Source organism: Heterodontus francisci, chromosome 2, assembly GCF_036365525.1.
Source record: "Heterodontus francisci isolate sHetFra1 chromosome 2, sHetFra1.hap1, whole genome shotgun sequence".
Taxonomy (NCBI): domain Eukaryota; kingdom Metazoa; phylum Chordata; class Chondrichthyes; order Heterodontiformes; family Heterodontidae; genus Heterodontus; species Heterodontus francisci.
Window position 1 is genome coordinate 139,750,698 of NC_090372.1, and position 24,855 is coordinate 139,775,552.

General features: G+C 40.7%; 1 protein-coding gene across 2 annotated transcripts in view; it reads left to right on the forward strand.

Annotated features, from left to right (window-relative positions):
• Nucleotides 1-24,166, forward strand: part of ezh2 (enhancer of zeste 2 polycomb repressive complex 2 subunit) — an 89,353-nt gene extending 65,187 nt beyond the window's left edge. Inside the window, exons 13-20 of one of the 2 annotated variants that reach the window (XM_068011373.1) lie at nucleotides 3,206-3,246; nucleotides 3,366-3,491; nucleotides 11,687-11,865; nucleotides 14,144-14,239; nucleotides 19,460-19,541; nucleotides 19,640-19,720; nucleotides 20,557-20,641; nucleotides 23,866-24,166. In XM_068011373.1, coding sequence (XP_067867474.1) covers nucleotides 3,206-3,246; nucleotides 3,366-3,491; nucleotides 11,687-11,865; nucleotides 14,144-14,239; nucleotides 19,460-19,541; nucleotides 19,640-19,720; nucleotides 20,557-20,641; nucleotides 23,866-23,926 — 751 coding nt within the window. In that variant the 3' untranslated portion in view covers nucleotides 23,927-24,166. The remainder of the gene's footprint in view (nucleotides 1-3,205; nucleotides 3,247-3,365; nucleotides 3,492-11,686; nucleotides 11,866-14,143; nucleotides 14,240-19,459; nucleotides 19,542-19,639; nucleotides 19,721-20,556; nucleotides 20,642-23,865) is intronic. The other variant, XM_068011382.1, reaches the window with a different exon arrangement.
• Nucleotides 24,167-24,855: the final 689 nt, after the last annotated feature.

Genomic DNA, 24,855 nt, shown 5'->3' on the forward strand with positions numbered 1-24,855 from the left:
TATCCCTGTCAAGCACAGATGACTGGTATATATGCAGGGGTCTGGCTATCACCAATGTATACATTGAGCAGGATGCTACCTCAGTAATGACCCATCACCTACAGAAAGTTGAGGTAATGTCTGATTATACACAGATAATCTCACTGGCAAGTTTCAAAACAACCGCTGCAATTTTGCAGCAAAAGGCAATGCAAATAAATTGTCATTCCCACTGTTTCCTTTTTATAGCTGGGATCATTTGCAAGATTCAAGCGCAGGAGATGACCGTAATCCTTATAACCCTACACTGGCTGAGGAAGACTTGGTTCTCAGACCCATTAAACGTTGAGTGTTGGCCAACCTTAAACAGGACCTGTTGTCACAGACGGTGAGTCAAATGTGACACAGTGCTCCTTGCTTTTAATTTCATGGCTTAGCCCATCAGAGAGACAGGCCTAACTGCAAGGGTTTCTCTTTGATTATAGATATTTTCTTGGCATCACAAGCTACATCGAAACAGTTGGTTTATCCTTTTGTGCCAGGATGATTGATATGTTTGATATTAACATGCTGTCACTTCCTTCAGCATTTTGGAATCTTAATCATTTATCTCCGTGTTATGTGGCTGCTGTTACATCTATTACTTGCAGGAATTTGAGTTGATTATTATCTCGGTTCATGAATGGTTTTTAGAAACTGTAAAGGCAGAAAAGCACCTAATGTTTGAATATTCCGTACAGAGTTATGTGGCTCAATTTGTAGCTCTTGCCTCTTGAGTCAGAAGGCTTGTGGGTTTAAGCTCTACTTCAGAGACTTGAGAACAAATCTAGGATGACAGTCCACTGCTGTACTAAGGGAGTGCTGCACTGTTGGAGGTGCCTCCTTTTGGATGAGATATTAAACTGAAGCGGGGCGTCTGTCCTTGCTAGTGAATGTAAAAAGACGCTATTTCAAAGAGCAAGGGAGTTTCCCCCAGTGTCTTGGCCAATATTTATCTCCCAAACAAATTATCTGGTCATTTATCTTATTTACTGTAATTGGGACCTTGGTGCTTGCAAATTGGCTGCCACGTATCCTACATTACAACAGTGACTACGTTTCAAAAGTACTTCATTAGCTGTAAAGCATTTTGGTTGTGAAAGGTATGATTATAAATGCAAGTTATTTTTTCTTGACATTTAAATTTCTTTGCAGGCTATTACAATGTTTACTCTTAATTCCCATGATCTTTTCCATGGCTTGGTATTTGTATAAGGTGGTCTAAGACATCGCATTTGTTTTTTTTAATTGTATTTGTTTCATTAATCTCTAGAAATCGAAGTGTTGAATTTCCTTTTAGTCATTGCATGCTTCCAGAATAAGAATGGAAGTATTTTGACGAAGTTTATAATACCTTTATATTTTGTGTAACTACAAGCAGTGGTGAAAGGAGGTAATTCAGACACTAGAAAGATTTAAAATTGATGAGGATGTATTAAATATGCTGTCTGTACTTAAAGTGGATAAAGCACCAGGACGGGATGAAATGAATCCAAGGATACTGAAGGAAGTGAGGGTAGAAATTGTGGAGGCACTAGCCATTATTGTTTCAGCCTTCCTTAGACTCTGGACAGGTGCAGGAGGACTGGAGCATTGCAAACGTCACACCCTTGTTCAAAAAAAGGTGTAAAGACAAGCCCAACAACTGCAGGCCAGTCATTTAACTTCAGTGGTGGGGAAACTTCTAGAAAAAATAATTTGGGACAAAATTAATAGTCACATGGACAAATGCGGGTTAAAGAAAGCCAGCATGATTTCTTGAGGGAAAATCATGTTTAACTAACTTGCTGGAGTTTTTTGAGGAAGTAACGGAGAGGGTTGATGAAGACAATGCTGTTGATGTGGTGTACATGGACTTTGAAAAGGCGTTTGATACAATGCCACATAACAGACTTGTGAGCAAAGTTATAGCTCAAGGAATAAATGGGATAGTAGCAACATGGATACGGAATTGGCTGAGTGACAGGAAACAAAGAGTAATGATTATTAGATGTTTTATGGGCTGGAGCAAGGGGCGTAGTAGAATTCCCCAAGAGGTCGGTGTTGGAACCCTTGCTTTTCCTGATCTAAATGACTTAGACCTTGGTATACAGGGCACAATTTCAAAGTTTTCAGTTGATAGAAAACTTGGCAGCATTGTGAATTGTGAGGAGGATAGTGTAGAACTTCAAAAGGACATCTACAAGTTGGTGGAATGGGCAGATAGGTGGCAGGTGAAGTTCAATGCAGAGAAATGTGAAGTGATTCATTTTGGTAGGAAGAACATGGAGAAAAAATACAAAATAAAGGGTGCTATTCTAAAGTGGGTGCAGGAGCAGAGGGACCTGGGTGTATATGTGCATAAGTCAATGAGGCTGTCAGGACAGGTTGAGTGTGTGGTTAATAAAGCATACAATAGCTTGGGCTTCTTTAATAGGGGCATAGAGTACAAGGGCAAGGAAGTTATGTTGAACTTGTATAAGACACTAGATTGGCCTCAGCTGGTGTATTGCGTCCAGTTCCAGGCACCACACTTTAGGAACAATGTGAGGGCATTGGAGAGAGTACTGAAAAGATTCACGAGAATGGTTCCAGGGATGAGGAAATTCAGTTCTGAAGATAGAATGGAGAAGTTAGTGCAGTTTTCCTTGGAGAAGAGAAGGCTGAGAGGTGATTTGATAAAGGTATTCAAAATCATGAAGTATCTGGAGAAGGGAGAAACTGTTCCCATTCATGAAAGGATCGAGAACAAGAGGGCACAAATTTATAGTAAGTATACCCACAAATTTATATGGGTAAGAGAATCAAAAGCGACATAAGGAAAAACTTTCACGCAGCGAGTGGTTAAGGCCGAGTGTGGTGGAGGCAGGTTCAATTGAAGCATTCAAAAGGGAATTAGTCTGTTGTATGAAAAGGAAGAATGTGCGGGGAGAAGGCGGGGGAATGGCACTAAGTGAATTGTTCTTTTGGAGAGCCAGTGCAGACACGATGGGCCAGATGGCCTCCTTCTGTACTGTAACAATTCTGTGAAATAGCTTCATTTAGTAGCAAAACTTGGGAAATGTGATGCTAACCAACCTTTAGCCAACTAAGTAACAGTATGTGTCATGTCTGGAAGGGAGCAAGATGGATAATATTGTGGGCATTATTTACTGCTGTGAATTATGATGTAATGTAGCCATCTAAAGGTTATTTCTGTTTGTTTCAGGTTGTGGGCTGCACACTGTAGAAAAATACAATTAAAAAAAGGTTAGTAGTCTAAATTAACTTCTTTATACTGCAAAACTTCCTCCATAAAAAGACCCAGAGCAATCTGCATTTTTCTCTTATGACAGTTTGCTGACTGCCTGTTTGGTTGTTTTACCTAGATGGTTCATCCAATCATGTTTACAACTACCAGCCCTGTGACCACCCACGTCAGCCCTGTGACAGCTCCTGTCCTTGTGTCATGGCTCAAAACTTCTGTGAAAAGTTCTGTCAATGCAGCTCTGAATGTAAGTATAATATATAGCAATAACATCATTTGGAGGAAAGTTTTGTGGTTTTTACCAAACTCCTCCAGCCAGTGTGAGTTCCTTCTTCATGGCTAGTAATGACCATGATGTCTAGGCAAAATGATGTTATGACTATTATTATCAATCTATATGGCCTTTTTCAAATTTTTCACGCTGTTCAGGGCATGGCAATTTTTTTGTTGCTTGGACATCACTCCTGAAAGTAACAAGAAAGTGGTTGATTTTTTTTTTTAAATCCTAAGGCTGCACCAATTGCTAAAACACTGAAAATGTAATTTGCAGTACTGTGCCTGTATTGAACTCTTCACTGTAGGAGCCAACTGATCTGACCAGCTGTATGTACATCTGTATTTGTTGTAGAGACAAGAGATGCTGTTACAGGAGAACCCTCATCAGACCATCGACAAATGCAGATCTGATTTCTAAACAGCTGATCAGATCAGCTTCAGCACATGGACTCGAAAGGGAAAAACACAACAGCATATTCCTAATGCATCTATGGTCATTGGTGGAATTGCAGCAAAAGTGGATTCTTAGCAGCTGTAGTTCAGCCACTGACCAGAGACAGCGTAGGAGAATAGTTGTGACATCTGTTAAATGGTCCAGAATTTCGTGGAAAGTTCCTTGAGCAATCACTTCACTGGTGCTACATCCTATTTAGTTTGAAAGAGGTACCTTGGGTGCCCCCACATTTTACTTAATTAACCCCTACTGACAGAATTAAGCGCCTGTGTAGTGATTTTCCAGGTTTTTTTTTAGCCATGCTTGGTATGATTAAGAAGTCAGTAAATAGTGTTCGTGGTTGCTCCATATCTGTATCAGAAGAGGCTGTGTGTGTCGCATATAGCGTGCACATTTTGCCTTTTATTTGTCACATTAACTAGAACATTTCTGTCATGTTATTCCTTATTTCTCATGCTTCCAGCTTTTTTTACTTGTCACACTTCAGAGCCTCGAAATTCATTGCCACACCCATTTTACAGGCATAAAGTGGGTGACCATAATCCAACCTGGTGGACAGCATGCACATATGCCTGCTGTACCAAAAGTGTGCTGCTCCTCATTGTTAGTTTGAAGTTTAGGCAGGTGGTAGGTCCTTTGCATATGCAACTAAAGGGATTAAAGCTTGTTTCAGGACTTTTTTCCAGAAATTATGGTCAGCTGAATGTAGTGGGGTTACTGTATTCAGGACAACGATGTGTACACATGGCCTGTAGCGCTTAGAGACTACTGAAGGTCGCTGCTAAAAAGGTGAGTTTTAAAAATGAACTTAATTGAATGTATAGCTGGGAGAAGCAGGAAGGCTCCTCTTAATTCCACTGCAGTCCTGAAGGCACTTTCCTCCCCCCTCAACACCCCATCCCAGCAGCTGAACTGCCTGAAGGCCACTGCCAACAAATTAAAAAATTTAAAATCTGCTTCACTGGCTTAGGGACGTGTAGCAGATGCCACAGGTCCCCGATCTAATTTAAATGCGGCCCAAGGTCCACTATATTGTGTGTCATGGGCCTACCTGTTACAGTACAGGGATCATTCCCTGGACTAGCAAGCTGTTGCTATCCAATTCCACCTCTTATCCATGCCTCCAATCCTGCTTGATATATGCTAATACAAGAACATAAATAGGAGCAGAAGTAGACCATAAGGCCCATCGAGCCCACTCTGCCATTCAATACAATCGTGGCTGATCTTGGGCTTAAATTCCACTTTCCTGCCCGCTCCCCATATCCCTTGATTCCCTGCGAGACCAAAAATCTATCTTATCTTCCTCATGTGCAAGTAACTGTGTTATATAATGGAGAATGGGGTTGCAGGGGAGTATAAAAAAAAAACATATGAAATAGGAGCTCGAGTAGGCCATATGCTCTCTAGGCCTGCTCAGTTATTCATTAAGATCATGGCTGAGCTTCTTCTTCAACTCCATTTTCCTGTCCTGTCCCCAAATTCTAGATTCCTTTCATGTTCAAAATCAATCTCGGCCTTGACTATACTCGATGGAGCGTCCACAGCCCTCTGGGGTAGAGAATTCCAAAGATTCATAACCCACTGAGTGAAGAAATTTCACCTCACCTCAGGCCTAAATGGCAGACCCCTTATCCTGAGAGAGTGCCCTCTCGTTCTAAGCGCTGCAACAGGGAAAACCGTTTCACAGCATCTGTCTTGATAAGCCCTCACAGAATTTTGTACATTTCAATATCAACTGTTCTTCTAAACTACTGACTATAAGGCATATTCTACTCGATCTCCCCTCATAGGACAATCCTCTCATCCCAGGAATCAGTCTAGTGAAGCTTTCTTGCACCCCCTCTAAGGCAAATATATCCTACCTTGGGTAAGGAGACCACAACTGTACAAGTGGTCTCATCCAAGCCCTGTACAATAGCATCAAGACTTCCTTAGTCTTCTACTCCAACCCCTTTGTAATAAAGGCCAACATACCATTTACCTATCTAATTGCTTCCTGTACCTGCAAGTTAACTTTGTGTCCAAGGACATCCAAATCCCTCTAAACACCAACATTTAATAATGTCTCACCATTTAAAAAAAAAAAATCATGTTTTCTATTCTTCCCACTAAAGTGAATAACCTCACATCTCCCCACATTATACTCCCATCTGCCATATTCTTGTCCAGTCTCTTAACCTGTCTATATCCTTTTGCAGCTTCTTTACGTTCTCCTCATAGCTTACTTTCCCTCCTAACTTTGTATCAGCAAACTTGAATATATTACACTGTGTTCTCAGCTAAATCATTGGTATAGCTGAGTCCCAATAATTGATTATTGCAGCACCTCACCATTAACAGCCTGCCGCCTGAAAATGACTCGTATTCCTACTTTTTTTTTTAACCTTTAACCAATCCTCTATCCACGCTAACATATTACCCCCAACCTCGAGTCCTTATCTTATGCAACAGTCTTTTGTATGGCACCTTATCAAATGCCTTTTGAAAATCCAATTATAGCACACCCACTGGTTACCCTTTACCCTGCTTGCTACATCCTCAAAACACTAATAAATTTGTCAAGCATGATTTCCCTTTTATAAAACCATATTAACTCTGCCTAATATGTTTTTCCAAGTACGCTGTTAGCTCTTCCTGAATGAATTCTGGCACTTTCCTGACGACTGATGTCAGGCTAACCAGCCTATAGTTTCCTGAATATATTCTCCCCCCTGTCTTGAATAGAAATAAAAACAGAGGCAACAAGCATCATTTGAAATGTATAGAAAAACTCTCCAGCAATTGAACGTACTGGATTCAAGTTCTATCCAAGCTTTTAATTGACCATTGTAATTAACCCAGTCTTTATTTACAGCAGCAACTTGCATTTATAAAGTGCCTTTAATGTAATAAAACATTGCAAGACACTTCACAGAACAGTTAATCAGATAAAAATTTGACACCAAGTTACATGAGGAAATACAAGGACAAATGATCAAAAGCTTGGGCAAATACTTAAGTTTTTAGACACTCCTTAAAAACTGAGAGTCAGGTAGATAGGCAGAGGGCTTTAGGGAGAGATTTGCAGAACTTGAGGCCTAAGCAGCTGAAGGCACAGCTGCCAATGATAAAGCAATTAAAATTAGGGATGTGCAAGAGGCCAGATTTGGAGGAGTGCAGAGATGAAGGCTTGTGAAGCTGGAAGAGGTTGTAAAGATAGGAAAGTGGCTAGGGCGGGGGGATAAAACAAGGTTGAGAATTTTTAATTTGAGGCTTTGGCAGACCAGAGTTTAATGTAAGTGCTAGATAAAAGGGGCCTGGTGCACGTTGAGAAACATGTAGTAGAATTTTGGATGAGCACAAGTTTGTCAGGTGGAAAATGAGAGAACGGCCAGGAATCATTGGAATAGTCAATCTAGAGGTAACAAAGGCATGGATGAGGGTTTCAACAGCAGATGAGCTGGAGCAAGGTGGCATCAGGTGATGCTACCAGGTGGAAGTAATTGGTCTTGGTGATGGAGTGGATATATGATTAGAAGTTCATCTCGGTGTCGAATACACCATTTAACATCATTAAACTTTATAGCATTAAATGGGTGTACAACTTTAGCAGCAGAATATTGCAGTGTACCTGATATAATTCTTACCATGTAAACCAACCCTTCCCCTTAATTACCTTGAGTAGCACCATAGGATATTTTCTAGTATCTTATTTAAAAAATGTGTCTAGTGCAGCGGTTGTCTATCGCAGTTAGATGCAAAATGAAAAGTCTGTTTAGTGCTGTTTTTGGCTTGAAGTCTCAGACTTCCAGTGATTTTAATGTGTGCAGTTCCCTCACCAAATAATTAGACTGTGGTGCTCTTTACGTCAAAATTTGACTTTGTGGCCTTAATTGGACTCAAATCCAACTTAGGAGCAATATAACATATTATCCACTCTGCTGTACCATTTCTATCTTTTGGGGTTTATGTAAAATAGGGCAGTGCCTCTTTTTTTAAAAACATTATCTTGAAGTGTTTCTTTTTTTTTACGTTCTTGAGATGAGTGTGCTAGCAAGGCCAGCATTTATTGCCTATTCCTAATTGCCCTTGAGCTGGTGTCCATGTGGGTGTAAGTGCCCGCACAGCGCTGTTAGGGAGGGAGTTCCAGGATTTTGATCCAGCAACAGTGAAAGAACGTCCATATAGTTCCAAGTCAAGGAGGTATGTGACTTGGAGGGAACTTGCAAATGGTAGTGTTCCCGTGTGTCTGTGGCCCTGTCCTTCTAATTGGTAGAGGCCGTGCTGTCGAAGGACCCTTGGCGAGTTGCTGCAGTGCATCTTGTAGATGATACACACCTACTACCACTGTACACTAATGGTGGAGGGAGTGAATGTTTACGGTGGTAGGTGGGGTGCCAATCTAGCAGGCTGCTTTGTCTTGGATGGTGTTGAGCTTCTTGAGTGTTAGAGCTGCACTCATCCAGCAAAGTAGAGAATATTTGATCACATTCCTGACTTGTGCCTTGTAGATGTGGACAGGCTTTGAGGAATCAGGAGATGGATGAGTTACTCTCGGCAGTATTCTCTGACCAGCTCTTGCAGCCACAGTGTTTATATTGCGCTCCAGTTAAGTTTCTGATCAGTAGTAACCCCCAGATGTTGGGGAATTCAGCGATGGTATGCCATTGAATGTCAAGAGGAGATTTTTAGATTTTCTTGCGTTGGAGATGGTCATTGCCCAGCACTTGTGTGGCGCGAATGTCACTTGCTGCATATCAGCCCAAATGTGAATATTGTCCAAGTCTTGCTGCATGCGGGCATGGACTGCTACAGTATTTGAGGAGTTGCGAATGGTACTTAACACCATGCAGTCATCAATAAACATCCCCACTTCTGGTCTTATGATGAAGGGGAGGTCATTGATGAAGCAGCTGAAGATGGTTGACACTCTGTCGAATGCTGCCTTGATGTCAAGGGCAGTCAGTCTCACCTCACCTCTGCAGTTCAGCTCCTTTGTCCATGTTTGGACCAAGGCTGTAATGAGGTATGGCGTCAAGTGACCCTGGCAGAACCCAAACTGAGCATTGGTGAGCAGGTTGCTGCTGATTTAGTGTTTAGTAACACTGTCAACTACACCTTCCATCACTTTGCTAATGATTGAGAGTAGACTGGGGAGGAATTGGCCAGATTGAGTTTGCCCTGCATTTTGTGGGTGGGACATTCATGGGCAATTTCCACAGTCAGATAGATATCTGTGTTGTAGCTGTACTAGAACAGTTTGGCTAAGGGCAAGGCTAGTTCTGGAGCACAAGTTTTCAGTACTATTACTGGGATGTAGTCAGGGCCCATAGCCTTTGCTGTAACTGGTGTTTTCAGCTATTTCTCTATCACCATGGAGTGAATCGATTTTGTCTGAAGACTGGCATTTATGATGGATAGTCCACTCGGTACTTCTGGCTGAAGACGGTTGTAAATGCTTCAGCCTTGTCTTTTGCACTGACGTGCTGGACTCCATTAAGGATGGAAATGTTTTTGGAAACTCCTCCTGTTAGTTATTTAATTGACTGCAGACCTTAGATCTGATACGTTGTTTGTGGGATTGCTTAGCTCTGTCTATAGAATGCTGCTTCTGCTCTTTAGCATGCATGTAGTCTTGTGTTGTAGCTTCACCAGGTTGGCAGATTATTTTTAAGTATGCCTGCTGCTGCTCCTGGCATGCTCTCCTACACTCTTTATTGAACCAGGGTTGGTCCCCTGGCTCGATGGTAATGGTAGAGTGAGGGATATATCAGGCCATGAGGTTACAGATTGTGGTCGAAGATGGTTGACACTCTGGTCCACAGCGACTTATGGATGCCCAGTTTTGAATTGCTAGATGTGTTGCAAGCCTAATCCCATTTAGCCCAGTGGTAATGCCACACAAGGCAGTGTGAAGATGGGACTTCTTCACCACAAAGACTGTGCACTGGTCACTCCTACCAATACTTTCGTAGGCGGATGCATCTGCAATGAGGTGAGGGCAAGGACAAGTATGTTTTTCCCGCTTGTTACTTCTCTCACCACCTGCTGCAGGTCCAGTTTGGCAGATATGTCCTTCAGGACTCGGCCAGCTTGGTCCAGTAGTGGTGCTTCTGAGCCACTCTTGGTGATGGACATTGAAGTCCCACATAAAGTACATTCTGTTCCCTTGCTACCCTCTGTGCTTCCAAGTTATATTCAACGTGGGCGAACACTGATTCATCAGCTGAGGGAGGGTGGTACGGGGTAATCAGGAGGTTTCCTTGCCCCTATTTGCCATGAGACTCCATTGGATCTGGAGTCAATATTGAGGACTGCCAGTGCAACTCCCTCCTGACTGTATACCACTGTGCTGCCATCTGTGGTGGGGCAGGACATACCCAGGGATAGTGTTGGAGGAGTCTGGAATATTGGCTGTAAGGTATGACTATAATTAGGCTGTTAACTTGACTAATCTGTGGGGCAGCTCTCCCAATTTTGGTGGAAGTCCCCAGGTGGTAGTGAGATGGACTTGCAGAGTTGACTGTCTTTTGTCGTTTCTAGTGCCTAGGCCGATGCTGGGTATTCCATCCAGTTTTTTTATTTATTTGACTTTTCTGCGGTGGTTTGATGCAACTGAGTAGCTTGTTAGGCCATTTCAAAGGGGAATAAGAGTGAGTCAACCACATTTCTGTGGGAACAAAAACAAGAAATGCTGGATTCACTCAGCAGGTCTGGCAGCATCTGTGGAAAGAGAAGCAGAGTTAACGTTTCGGGTCAGTGACCCTTCTTCGGGTGTGGGTATGGAGTCGCATGAAAGCAAGACCCAGTAACAACGGCAGATTTCCTCCCCTGTAGTTCATTAATATACTAGATGGGTTCCTCACTATTTCAGTCTGCTCATGGGCAATTTCTGTATCGGGGGGAAAAAAATGTATGTTAATATAGTATGCAATAGCTGCTTAAGCAATTAGCACATTTACAAAAGTGGAAGAAGCAAATCACAGACAGACTTCACTTCATTATAATTTATAGATTTGTAGCATTCAGTGCAGCACTGTTTTTAGCTTGCTTCCATCCAGCAATTAGTCTGCAGCTCACCAACAATAATGGGTCTGCAATAATGCATTGCAGTTCACCAGGCAACCTAAACAGTACTCATGAGAATTGTATATCAAATTTTGAGAAATTTATAACTGGCGTTCAAACAGGATACATTAGTACCAATTGTACATACTGGCATAGACTTGCCTGATTATAAAATTGAATCTGATTTGCTACATAGTAAAATGTTAACTTAAAATTTCTTGGGTGGTATGGAATTCATGTTCAATGAATCAAGTTAATAACTAATAATTCATACAACATATTCAAATATTTGTTTTGCAACAGTCTACTGCAGTTGTATGCTAGATGTAATGGACTATACATGCATACTTAAAAGTATATTTGTTTCATTTATTGGTTGTCATCAAATTATAATCCTTCGAATACTGATTGAAGGCAATCAAACTAATTTGGGTCCTCTTCTTGCAGTCTGGTGTAGGATTTAGATTCTAGTTTTATTCATGTGGAGTAGAGTAACATCCATTATTTAGTCATATTTGACGACCTTGGTAGGACAAACTGATGCAAAGTGAGCAAATACAGTGAAGCTATTGAGATGAGAGAGCATGCAAAATATAGATAGTCTTTGTAAATTGTAAATACTATAGTTAGATACTTTATTCAGCAATATTCTCCTCCATTAGGTCAGAACCGATTCCCTGGCTGTCGCTGCAAGGCCCAATGTAACACCAAACAGTGTCCTTGTTACCTTGCTGTGCGCGAGTGTGATCCTGACTTGTGCCAAACCTGTGGAGCTGCTGATCACTGGGATAGTAAGAATGTGTCCTGCAAAAACTGCAGCATCCAGAGAGGATCCAAAAAGGTGATTATTGATAGTTTCTGCCTTTTTACCTTGTTACTGCTAAATCTAAATCCTGCATTGTGGTTTTAAAAAGTATGACATCCTTGTGCATCTGTAAAGTCTATTGGCATGTTTATTCAAATAATACTTTAATTCATTGCTCGATAGGATTGTTTATAGAATATTTGCCATATATACACTATTCTGAAAGATTGCTTTCTCGAAACTTTAGTCCATAATTTCAAATTCTTCTTCAATTAGCTTTCAGCTACAAACGAGTAAGCTGTCGACCAAGTGGAAAGAATCATGAAATACATGTTGAGTTTGATGTCTTGGACAGAGTGCAATGCCCCTCAGCCCCCATATCATACACAACATAATTCCGCCACTTCACCTCAATTAATTTCTCGCGCAGGTCAGCAAGATTTAAACAGCTAAAAAAAATTTCAGTGCGATTTTCATTTGGATTTTCTGAGGTTCCATTCATATTCAAGCAACTTCTAGTTATTTTATAAAAGTTCTAAATTGAATGTCCTACTCTAGGATTCAACTGAGTTCATCTTCAAATAATAGAAAATGACCGTGGGAGCATAATCCACAATCTTTTGCACACCAGTATTGCACTGGGAACTTCTATAAAATACAAAGAGAAACAAATAATCTTTCAGGCAGTCTGGAACTTTAAAGTCACTGTAGAGAGTACTTTAAAGCACTGCTGTGTCTAAAGGCAAGATTTGAGGCCCACTGGCTTCCACAACCTTTTCTTAAGTTACTGTCCTAACATTTCATTTTTGGCCAAAATTTAGTTTGGTTCTGGACTGCTTGTGTAATGACCAAAGTGTCTTGTAACTGGGCATTGCCATAAAGGAAGGTTTACATTTGTTTTTGTATTGGCTGAGTACCTTGATGCACGATTGGGTACCAATCTTGTGGCAGAATATTTTATCTTATTGCCTAAGTGACCAGATATTATCCAGTGCCACTCAAAGTTCATATCAGTAAAATGTGGAGGTACTGGAAATCATGGCACATTCAGCATTTCTGCCATTACTCTGTCACAACCTGAGAGTTTATCTTGTGCATTCCTTTGTGGCCCTAACCCTATCCTGATTTTGTTTGTCTCTGTAGAATTTTGTAGTTCCTCCTTTTCTTTTCTAATTGTGTGTTTGACTTATTTCCCTGTATTCCCTTTTGTCATCCTTTCCTTAATGGTCTACCATAATTTTCCAAATATAATCATTTTTTCCTTTATAGAAAATTTACCTCAAATTTAGGGTGCATATTATACAAATCAGAATTTTTTTCCAGCAGGCCTAGCATATCTTTTCCAGACGTGTTGTGAATGATGATGGGTACCTACTAGAAATGTTGTGTCCCTTTTTAAATCCCTTTCTAAGGGATAAATGAAAATCGTCTCTTGTTTTCATTAATTTTTGGTATTTATAAACTTAATTTTTGAAAGAAATGGATCAAGAAGCTAAGTCTTGAGATTTTTTACGTTTTATTTGCTTATATAGAAGCACACTTAAAATGGTTGAAAATAAAAAAGCTAGTTATCGCGATACATTTAATATCAAAGCTACAAATCGTTTTTGGTCAAGTTTTGAAATGTGTCTGAACTGCTGTCCTCAAAAGTTTGTGGCTGCCATGTGACTTGCTCTTTTCTTTGCCATGTTAACGGTTAAATTTTTTTTACTCAAAACATTAGTACGAAGCATTTCCTTTAGCCAGTTTATTTGGGAGTTATTTAAATCTCCCATGATTATTCTGTCTTTTACTCATTTCATAAATGTTCTTGCATATTTCTTCCTCCACTTCCCTTCCAATGTTAGGTGGTCTGTAGAATAAGTCAGTTAGTGTCATTGATCCCTTCTTATCCTTTGTCTTGATCTATATGGATTCTGTTTCTATCTTAATGTTATGTCCCCTTTTTCTACTGCAATTGTTATCCTCATTCGCACAGCTGCCCCGCCCCTTCGCTATCCTTTTTAAATGTTCTATTCTGCAATACTTAATTGCCGGTCCTGTTCTTTATGTACCCATGTTATAATTATCCCAGCTACATCTGGCTCCCCATTATGCCATTTTATACTTGTTCTATAACTATCTGTTCCCTAACCATTTGTTAGCATAATTCTTTATCTTAGTTTATTTTCCCAGATTCCCTGCCCATGCTCCTCCACCCCCACTCCCCACGTCTTATTAGTTTAAAGTGTAAAATGTAATTGAGGCCTTTTATTTGTCATCAAAGTGAAAAGTTTTTTGTTTTGACTTGGTATTTTCCTCTCCTATATAACAGCACTTACTGCTAGCACCATCTGACGTGGCTGGGTGGGGCATCTTCATCAAAGAGCCAGTGCAGAAAAATGAATTCATCTCTGAATATTGTGGAGAGGTTAGTTGAAAAGTCACTTATACTTTGAGGGTTAAATATTGGAATATTTTGTGGGAGGTTGCAGGGAATTGTTTGCCTGTTTGACAGCATAGATGCATTTAATCGAGTGATGTATGATGTGGCAATGTCAAGTGAACATTTATTTCCAGCCACTTTTAAAACCGGCTCTACCAGGTTTATATCTTTTCATACAGATTTATAATAGGTTTGAGTTAGAAGATAACTTGTATATTTTTGACCAGTCATTCTTGTGTAGGATGTGTGGATGATTTTAGTATAAAAATGTTACAAATTTCACACATTAAATTAGGCTCGAGAAGCTTGGTTACAAATTTTAGATGTTAACATAGAAAATAGATGTAGGCCATTCGGCCTGTCAAGCCTGCTCTGACTTTCAAGTCATGGCTGATCACCTACCTCTACGCCATTTTTTCCCCACTATCCCCATATTTCTTGATGTCATTAGTATCCAGAAATCTCTTGATTTCTGGTCTTGAAAATGCTCAATGATTGAGCTTCCACAGCCCTCTGGGGTAGAGAATTCCACAGATTCACCACCCTCTGAGTAAAGAAATTCCTCCTCATCTCGGTAGTGGCCTGCCCTTCATTCTGAGACTGTGTCCCCTGGTTTGAGACTCACCAGCTAGAGGAAACATCCTAACCACATCCACCTGCCACACCCTCTAAGAATTTTGAAAGTTTCAATGAGATCACCTCTCATTCTTCGAAACTCTAGAGAATACAGGCCCAGTTTCTGCAATCTCTCCTCATAAGACAATCCCGCCATCCCAGGGATTAGTCTGGTAAACCTCCGAAACATTATAGTAAAAGAAAAATACTGCAGATGCTGGAAATCTGAAATAAAAACAAGAAATGCTGGAACCACTCAGCAGGTCTGGCAGCATCTGTGGAAAGAGAATCTTTCTGCTTCTCTTTCCACAGATGCTGCCAGACCTGCTGAGTGGTTCCAGCATTTCTTGTTTATGTCTCCGAAACATTATCTTTTGCTTTAGCTACTTACTTTTAGATGACGTGGTGATCATCTAATTTGGGAAAGTAGTTTAGAGTGTTTATCAAATTTGACTGAGGCAAGTAAACATTTTAGGTTTTTTTCAAGACGAGAGATCTCTGCTGCATACACCATCCATCCTTGTGATGCCTCAGCAAAATTACCAGTTTGTTCAAATTAAGCTGTTGACTGATATCCACTAGAAGTTGGGCCGATTCACGATATTCACAATACATCCTGGAAAGGAGAAGCATCACCTCCATAGACGTGGCTGGATTTCAGGCCAATTCCCAAAGCTGAAACAAATGCATGCCAAATGCACTCTATTTTCTTGTGTGTTCAGTTCAGGTTCCTTCAAGGATTAATGAATGTAACAACCATGGAATTGGGTGGTGTGATTCGAATTACTGATTTGGTGGCTAAATAAGTCATAAGATGATTAAAGGAATTGATAGAATGTTTAGAGAGAAATTTCTGTGGTTGGGGGAGATCAGAATAGGAGGGCTTAACCTTAAAATTAGATCTGGGCCATTATGGGGTGATGTCAGGAAACACTTTTTCTCACAAAGGGAATTGGAAGTCTGGAACTTGCTCCCCCCAAAAGGGTGTGGATGATAGCTCAACTGAAATTGACAATATTCCAACCATGATTTAACTACATACAGGTTCAACAATTTGTCTTGTTTTATATTCATTGCCCCTCTAAATAAATCCCATTTGTATCTTATTGTTTCTACCTGCAGTGCCATTTCTCTATCTGTACCCTTAGATCTCTGTACATCTATCTACTGTTGACAGTTTCTCTGCATTGAACCGCACCTATCTACCCACTCAGTTAACAACAGCTTGTATTTACATTGCACCTTTAATATAATAAAACACTCCACGGTGCTCCACAGAAGCATTAGAAAACAAAATATGACACAAACCTGCAGAAAGAGATATTCAGTCAGATGACTGAAAGCTTGGTCAAAGAGGTATGTTTTAAGGAGTGACTTAAAGGAGGAAAGTGAGGTGGAAAGGCAGAGAGCTGTAGGGAGGATATTCTAAAGCTTAGGACCTAGATAACTGAAGGTGCAGCCACCAATGCTCGAGAGGCCAGAATTAGAGGAGCACAGATGTCTGAGAGTTGTGGGTTGGAGGAAGTTAGAGATAGGGAGAGGCCATGGAGGGATTTGAAAACAAGGATGAGAATTATTTTTAAAGTAAAGATGTTGCTCAACTGGAAGCCAGTGTAAGTCAGCGAGCACGGGGGTAATAGGTGAACGAGACTTAGTGCGAGTTAAGACACGGGTAGCAGTTTTGGATGACCTCAAGTTTACGGAGAGTAGAACGCGGGAGACCAGCCAGGAGTGCATTTGGGTAGTCAAGTCCAGAGGTAACGACGGCATGAAGGAGAGCTGCAGCAGCAGGCGAGCTGATACAGGGGTGAAATCAGGCAATATTATGAAGGTGGAAATAGGTAGTCTCAGTGATGGCGCAAATATGAGGTCGGAAGCTTATCTCTGAAATGTGACACCAAGGTTGCGAACAGACTGATTTAATCTCGAGCTGTTGCCAGAGAAAGGGATGAACTCAGTAGCTAGGGAATGGAATGGAGACTGAAAACAATTTTGTTTTCCCGATATTGGAAGAAGTTTCTGCTCATCCAGCATTGGATATCTGATAATTTATCAACGGTGGCGGAGTCGAGAGAAGTGGTGGTGAAGTACACTTTGGTGTCGTCAGCGTATATTTGAAAACTAACACTCTGCTTTCAGATGATGTCGTTGAAGGGGCAGCCTATGAATGAGAAATAGAAAGAGGCCTAGGATAGATCCTTGGACACCAGAGGTAACTGCAGAATCAGGAAGAGAAGCCATTGCAAGTGATACTCTGGCTACAATTGGATAGATAAGAATGGAACCAGGTGAGAGCAGTCCAGCCCAGCAGGACAACAGTGGAGAGGCATTGGAGGATGGTCTAGTCAATGGTATTAAAGATTGCAATTAGAGCAAGGAGAGAGAGTTTACCTTTTGTCACATTTGCATAGGATGTCATTTGTGACTTTGATAGCTGTTTCAGTGCCGTGACAGGGGTGGAAACTTGATTGGAGGGATTCAATCAGTGTTCTGGGGAAAATGGGAATGGACTTGGAAGGTGACAATGCATTCGAGGATGAGAGGAAAGGGAAACATGTCTGTTTCCCTGCATGCTTTTTCATTCTTCATGTCCCCACATTTGGCATCTTATTCATGCCATCACTAAGATTGCGTATTTATACCACTTCGCCCCGTCTCAGATCGTCTGCTGCTGAAACCCTCATTAAGCTTTTGTTACCTCTAGACTTGACTATTCCAATATACTCTTGGCTGGTCTTCCACATTCTACCCTCTGTAAACTTTAGGTCATCCAAAACTCTGCTGCCTGTGTCCTAACTCGCACCAAGTCCCATTCCCCTAACACCCCTATGCTCACTGACCTGCATTGGTTCCCGGTCAAGCAACATCTTGATTTTAAAATGCTCATCCTTGTTTTCAAATCGCTCCATGGCTATGCCCCTATCTCTATCATCTCCTCCAGCTCCACAACTCTGCGATATCTGTGCTTCTCTAATTCTGGCCTCTTGTGCCTTCAGTTGCCAGGCCCTAAGCTCTGGAATACCCTTCCTACGCCTCTCTGCCTCACTTTCCTCCCTAAAACCTATCTCTTTGACCAAGCTTGGTTTTGTGACCTAATATCTTGTTCTGTGGTTCGGTGTCATATGTTTTCAAATATCCTGTGAAGCACCTTGGGGCATTTCATTATGTTAAAGATGCTATATAAATATAAGGCAGTGGTTGCTGTCGTCCTCTTGTGCCCCTCTCCAAATCAGTTTTATATAAATGGAAAACGAGATCTCAATACAGATGCCTGTGGCAAACCACTACATATATTCTACCAATCTGGAAAACATCTTTTTACCCCAACTCTTTTTGCTGCTTACTTTGTAGCTTGGAGGTGTCGCAAGCTACAGCTCAGTTGCCAAATGCAGCATGTGAGCTCCTTTTGATCTGGCCAATGGACCTCCTGCTGGTTCCATGCACAAAGCCAACTTCAGCTTTGGATTTCAGCCCCTGTTAATTCCCTGACTTGGAGGGCTGGAGAAGGCTGCTGACTGCTCCCTTTTAACCATTTACGGAGCAACGTTTACCAGTCCTCCGGGCCCAGCAATTTGAAGATTCTCGGGCTTTGGAGGGGAAAGTATAATGTAGCCCTCAGTTTTTCTGCATGGAAGGTATCTTATTTTATGTGGTCTCATTTTAGGACTTTTGGGGGTTCTAGTGAGGTTACGTTTGTGGTGGTGGGGGGGGTGGTTTTATCACTTTTGAGTATGGCAAAGTTGGATTCTGATGTATTTTTGGAATTGTGCATTTTTTATAATGTCTGGGGTTCATGTCACTTTAGCCTGCATGAGTGGTCTTGATTTTGTGTGTACATGAATTTTTTTGTACGTAATGGGTTTCACTCATGGCCTAGCAAGCCACTCAGTTCAAGGGCAATTAGGGATGGGCAATAAATGCTGGCCTGGCCTGTGATACCCACATCCCATGGATGAATAAAAAAAAACTCTTGGAATCAGGATATTCTTTTGTTCAGTCTTGTCCTAGTTAAAGAAAGGTTTATCAAAACTCCTACCATGTGTTTTATTCACTGCATGGAATTACAGACACAATAGTTTAGTCTTTGTGGCTAGCTACAGTAGATCTTTAGAAAGCTGAAACATAATTGAAAAATTTCTTACCACTCAATTAGCCAAACCTAAATATTAATTTCAGTGTTCATTCCCCTTTCCTAAGTATTGGTGTTACTACTTTGGACACTTAGGTCTGACACTGCTGAAGATTTAATATGCTCTAGTCATACCCTGAATAATTTTAATGGTCACGTACTACAATTCTGCTACTCCTATACACGTACAGCTGGACAATTTGGGGAAAAAACATTTGGAAACTAAACACTTGGGTGTGAATGGTATAGCATGTGGCTTTGCTAAAAACCTACTTTAAATGCTTTTTTTTTTGCATTACATTTTCTGCACTTGTCCCACATTTGAGTTATCCGACAAGGAGGTCCCTAACATGCGCTCCGATTTAGAGGTAGTGTTGTGAAAGCCACAAGTGTGATGTCCATCAACACCTTATCAATGGTCAAAATATGTAGGTAATGTAATAATCCAAGCTGTTTTTCAGATAATATCACAGGATGAAGCTGATCGTCGTGGCAAAGTTTACGACAAGTACATGTGTAGCTTCCTCTTTAACCTGAACAATGGTATGAACATGCTCAATTTAAGTTACCTGAATAAATCGCATTCAACGAGCGTTGTCTAAAAGTAGAAAGCACTATTTATAATCTTTCATCTTTTTCAGACTTTGTCGTTGATGCAACACGCAAGGGTAACAAAATACGTTTTGCAAACCATTCCGTCAATCCTAACTGCTATGCCAAAGGTAAGCATCATCTTGCCTTTTCTCTTAAGGTTTATCAAAGGAAGCAGTGTCTACTGACACATGGAAACTTTTTTTTCCCAGTTGTATCGTGACTTAAAACAAGGTGCATGTGCTTATCCTTCTGGCTATTTAAGCACAGACTCCCTTGATCTTGGGAAGATGCAAGTAGCACGGATGGAAATAATCTGCATTGCTAGCTTTTATGAATGAGTTGTGCATGCAGAAAAAAATGGAAGTTAACAGCATCCTGTTGCTCCAGTAGCAGCTCAGCAATAAAAATGCCACCTAAGATTGTAAAATGGTATGGCTGTTTGAAATCCGATCTCTAATGGTTTATTGCTAGGTCCATGAACAAAATTTGAGTAGAATTGGAATTTTAAGTGACCAAGAAAAAGACCTTTCACGACCACCAAACATCTCAAAACACTTTACAGCCAATGATGTACTTAGGAAGTGTAGTCACTATTATAATGCAGGAAATGCGGCAGTCAGTTTGTGCATAGCAAGCTCTCTCAAACAACAATGTGATAATGACCAGCTCATCATTTTTTTTTGTGATGTTGATTGAGGAGTAAGTATCGGCCAGGACATCAGGGATAGCTACCCTACTCTTCAATACAGTACCGTGGGATCTTTTATGTCTACCTGAGAGGGCAGATAGCACCTCTGACCTCAGTACTGCATGGGAGTATCAGCCTTAATTTTTGTGTTCAAGTCCTGGAGTGGAACTTGATCCCAGACCCTTGTGACTCAGGCAAGAGTCGTACCAACTGAGTCATGGGTAGCACTGTGACTGGAAATAAGCATAGTGATTTTATATTTTCTCCTGATTTTAGTAATGATGGTTAATGGAGACCATAGAATTGGCATCTTTGCCAAAAGAGCGATCCAAACCGGAGAGGAGTTATTCTTTGACTACAGGTATGAGAATCCCTATTTTGCAGCATCAGTGTTTGAGAGAATAGACTTCTTTCATATGCTTTAGAAATAATGTTTTCACTTTCATATTTTGTTAGAACACTGCTAAAAATCAATTGATTAGAGATAGAGAAATGTATTTATCGATGCAAAATTATTAAACTTTAAAAAATGTTCTTAATCTCAATCATAGTGATGTAAGTATCACTGTTACATTTATTTATAAGTGACATCCTTAGATAGGACTAAGTTAGCAACTTGAAACAGGATTTTGTTTGTAAACTGAAATCCTTCTAGGAAAAAAAAATTATGTTGCAGTCTTGTCACTCAGTGGCCAAGAGCTGGTGACTTGAATAATTCAAACTTCATCTGAATTGTGCCTAAACCATCTGTCTGGTTCAGTTCATTTTGGATTTTTTTCCTCCCTCCTTAATCCTCAGTTTTCCTTTGAAAATTGGTAATCTCAAAATCATGTAGAAATTCAACCTGGGGTGATCTTGCTTGTCAGCAGTAACTTTGGGAAATAGTCAATTTCTGGGCAGTCATGAAATAGAGGAAATGGGATGCTGCGAGGCCTTCTGCCAACTCGCCACTCCTGAAAATAGTCCCTGAATCCCCACAACTGCTTCCTGATCTCACCACACTACACACGTAATGTTGCCCTACTGCATGAAAATGAGTAGGACAAAGTCTATGGAATTCTCTATTTCCACTGAAGCTCTGAGTGGGAAAAGTGGGAATGCCAAAGACTTGCAGGTTGATAGGTAAATTGGCCATTATAAATTGCCCCTAGTATAGGTAGGTGGTAGGGAAATATAGGGACAGGTGGGGATGTGGTAGGAATATGGAATTAGTGTAGGATTAGTATAAATGGGTGGTTGATGGTCGGCACAGACTCGGTGGGCCGAAGGGCCTGTTTCAGTGCTGTATCTCAAACTAAAAGTTCATGATCTCTTGGCAAGAGAAAAAAATTCTTTAATAACCTCCAAGTTCTTTTTGGCTGGACCTTTCTTCCCAGTTGTTGCCCATCAATATTTTTTGCAATGTCAGATGCTGACTTACCCAGCTCTAGCTTTCCTTCCCACGGAAGTGGACTGTCAATGAGCAGTGCTAATGATGCAAGGAGTTGCCCTGTGTACGTAATTGCCCCACTCCATAAAAGGTCAGACTGGTGGTTGGAATCTACTTCCACAGAAACTCAACGATGAGGAAATTCAGGTCCCTTCATTGCAACTGTGTCCTTTTATCAAACTTTTCTGTCAACATGCATAACGCCTTTTGTAATTGTGCAAATCTATATTCGTACCTCTGTATGACAACTGCTTTGATCTTCATTTTTTACATCACTTTATTTTGCTTGGGGTAGGGAGAAGCTGAATTAATCCAAATTTTCATGTTACCTATGTATTACTAACTAAAACGTTGTAATAAATTTGTGCCAGGCCAAAAAAACCCCACAGTTTTTAAAAAGGTGATTGAGTAATCAACAACCAACCCTTTTGAGCGAAAAGGTACAAATATTACTACAGCAAAGTTGAGTCTTTTAAGGAGTAATTAGAATGGTTTTGAATGATTCTGCCCAGATCTATCTTGCATGGTGGTTTTGAGTGTTGTGGTTTAAAGCCTTAATATCAACAAACAGTTCACATTTATATGGTGCTTTCAGAGGAAAAATAAAAAATACTTGACGAGTCATGAAGCAAGAGCTGCTGGATGAGACTGAAAGCTTGGCATTTTTTTTAGGTGGAGAAACAAGTGAAGTAATTTAAGAATCAAGTTTGAGTTGGCTTGAGGTAGCAGAAGCTTCTGCCTCTAGTTGCAGGTCAAAGGGGAGGGTTTGCACAAAGCCACAGTTGGGAGAAGCAAGGTAGGAAGAGGGCAAGGCCATTGAGTGATTTTTGAAAAGGCAAACCACAGTTTTAAATTGTGTTGGGGGACAGAGAGCCAGTATAGGTTGTTCAGAACAAGTTAGCAGATGAGCAAGACAGATAAGAGCAGCTGAGTTTTGAACAAGTTGCAGTTTATGGAGGGCTCCAGCATGCAGTTAGTGCCAACTAGAAAATTACTGGCATTTTATCTGATTTGGTCCATTGATTTTACTGGATAGCAGTGACAAAATGATGAATAAGGTTCTTGGTATCTGGAAGTGAGGCAAAGGTGGGAAAAATTGTTGATTTGAATTGGCCTATTCATCACCAAGAATGCTTGAGGTTTCAAGCTCAACTCTGCCTCAAACAAGAAGCCAGTGTGTAGCCTGAGCAGAGAGCTGAAGAGAAGGATCAAATCAGTAGCAATAGAGAAGAGCTTTCTGAACATTATGGACTGTTGTAGATTTTTCATTCCATTTAAGGTGTATGCTCTTGACTACCAATTTTGATATTTGCTATCCCCAGGAAAATCTGTAATTTGCATTTTGGTTGTCATATTTGGTTCACGTCCCTTGCACCCAACCAGAACATTTTACATAAACAGGAGCGGGCCATATGCCCCCTCAAGCCTGCTTTACCATTGTACGGTCATTCTAATCTACCACAATTCCATTTTCCTGCCCTACCCCCAAACCCTTTTGTGCTCAAGATTTATCATTCAACATCTACAACCTGCTGGGGTAGAGAATTCCAAAAACACTCAACTCTTTGAGTGAAGAAATTTCTCCTCTGTCCTAATCCTGAGATTGTTCTCCAAGCAGGGGAAGCCACCTCAGCATCTACCCCATCAAGCACCCTCAGAATTTTGTACATTTCAATGAGATCACCTCTCATTGATAACACCAAGTTTAGGTCCATGCTACTTGATCTCTACTCATGGGACAGTTCCCTTTTTCCAGGAATCAATCTAATGAGTCTTTGTTCCTTGGGTAAGACAACCAAAATTACACAGTCCAGGTGTGATTAGTCAACAACTTTATTATTGTATCACACGATTACCAGGATGGTAGGTGAACCTGACAGACCATGCTGTTTATTGTCTAGCAATTCCCATGTTTCTATTGAGGCTTTCTTCCACTGATTGGTGAAATAACACCATGGCAGTTACAAAATTTATGATCACAGGAATTAAAGGGAGTAGTGCAGGAGAGCCTGACGCAATACCAAGGTCAGGGGCTCAAAAAATTGCTGCTAGTGATTTGGTCCAATTGGTATCCTTTGCTGTGCAATTCTATGATTTATATGGCTGGACTAAACTGATCACTGTTACAAATCACTTCATTTTGTATTTTTTTTTAGGTACAGTCAAGCTGATGCCCTTAAATATGTTGGTATAGAGAGAGAGATGGAAATCCCATGAAATTAAGCTGCCTCAGTTACACATGGGCAGCTGCTTTTATATTTCAGGATTTCTATGTACTGTATGGAGACATTTAAACAATGCTGGTTGATTAAAACAAACTACTGTGACAATAATTTATATTGTAAAAATTAAAGCTTTATCATTTTCAAAGCTGCCAGTTTTATATCTACTTTTACTATACACCATTGTGGTGAGCTGTTGGTGCAATTATATCAATAAAAAAAAAACTTGAATTTTCATGTGACTATAAATTTTTGAACTTGCTTTTGTGTTTTGTTTTGACCAGCCAGTTTGAGAGAATAGTGATGGGGACAGAACATGGTCCATTTTCAGACATGAGGTGGCTCAGTACACAATAGGAATCGTGGCACTGAGGGATTTCTCTTATGAAACTGAGGTGAAGGCTGGGTATAAGGGCCAACAGTGTTTTCATAGAGAATTGAGCCTCACAGCTGGAATGCATTTTCAGCATCCATTAACACATCAAGACAAACCACCACACATACCAAAGGTGGTGGTGATGGCTTTCCCAGCTGCAGCCTCACTCCTAAAGGTAGGGGACTCAGGGAGGAAGAAACAGATTCATTAGGTAATGCTGGCATTATCAGCAAAATAATGAATCTATCCTGTACTGGAAGTCAAAATCTAGTTGACTCCTTTAACCCTGTTCCAAGTATGATTCCCCAAAAGAAAGAGTAAGAAGCAAGCCCTGTCACACATCCTCGCCCTTGTTCTCCAAGTAACAAGCTTCCCATTAGCACTACCAATCTACAGTGCCAGTCTATGGTGGGCAATGGAATGTTCAAGCTCAACCACTTCTGCTGGCAGTGGGGGGTCTGTACCTATTGTGCCCTTTTGTCTTCATAGCTGCACCTACCAAAGACGGTTCTGACTTACACTGGTGCTCCAAATGAAAATTAAGAATG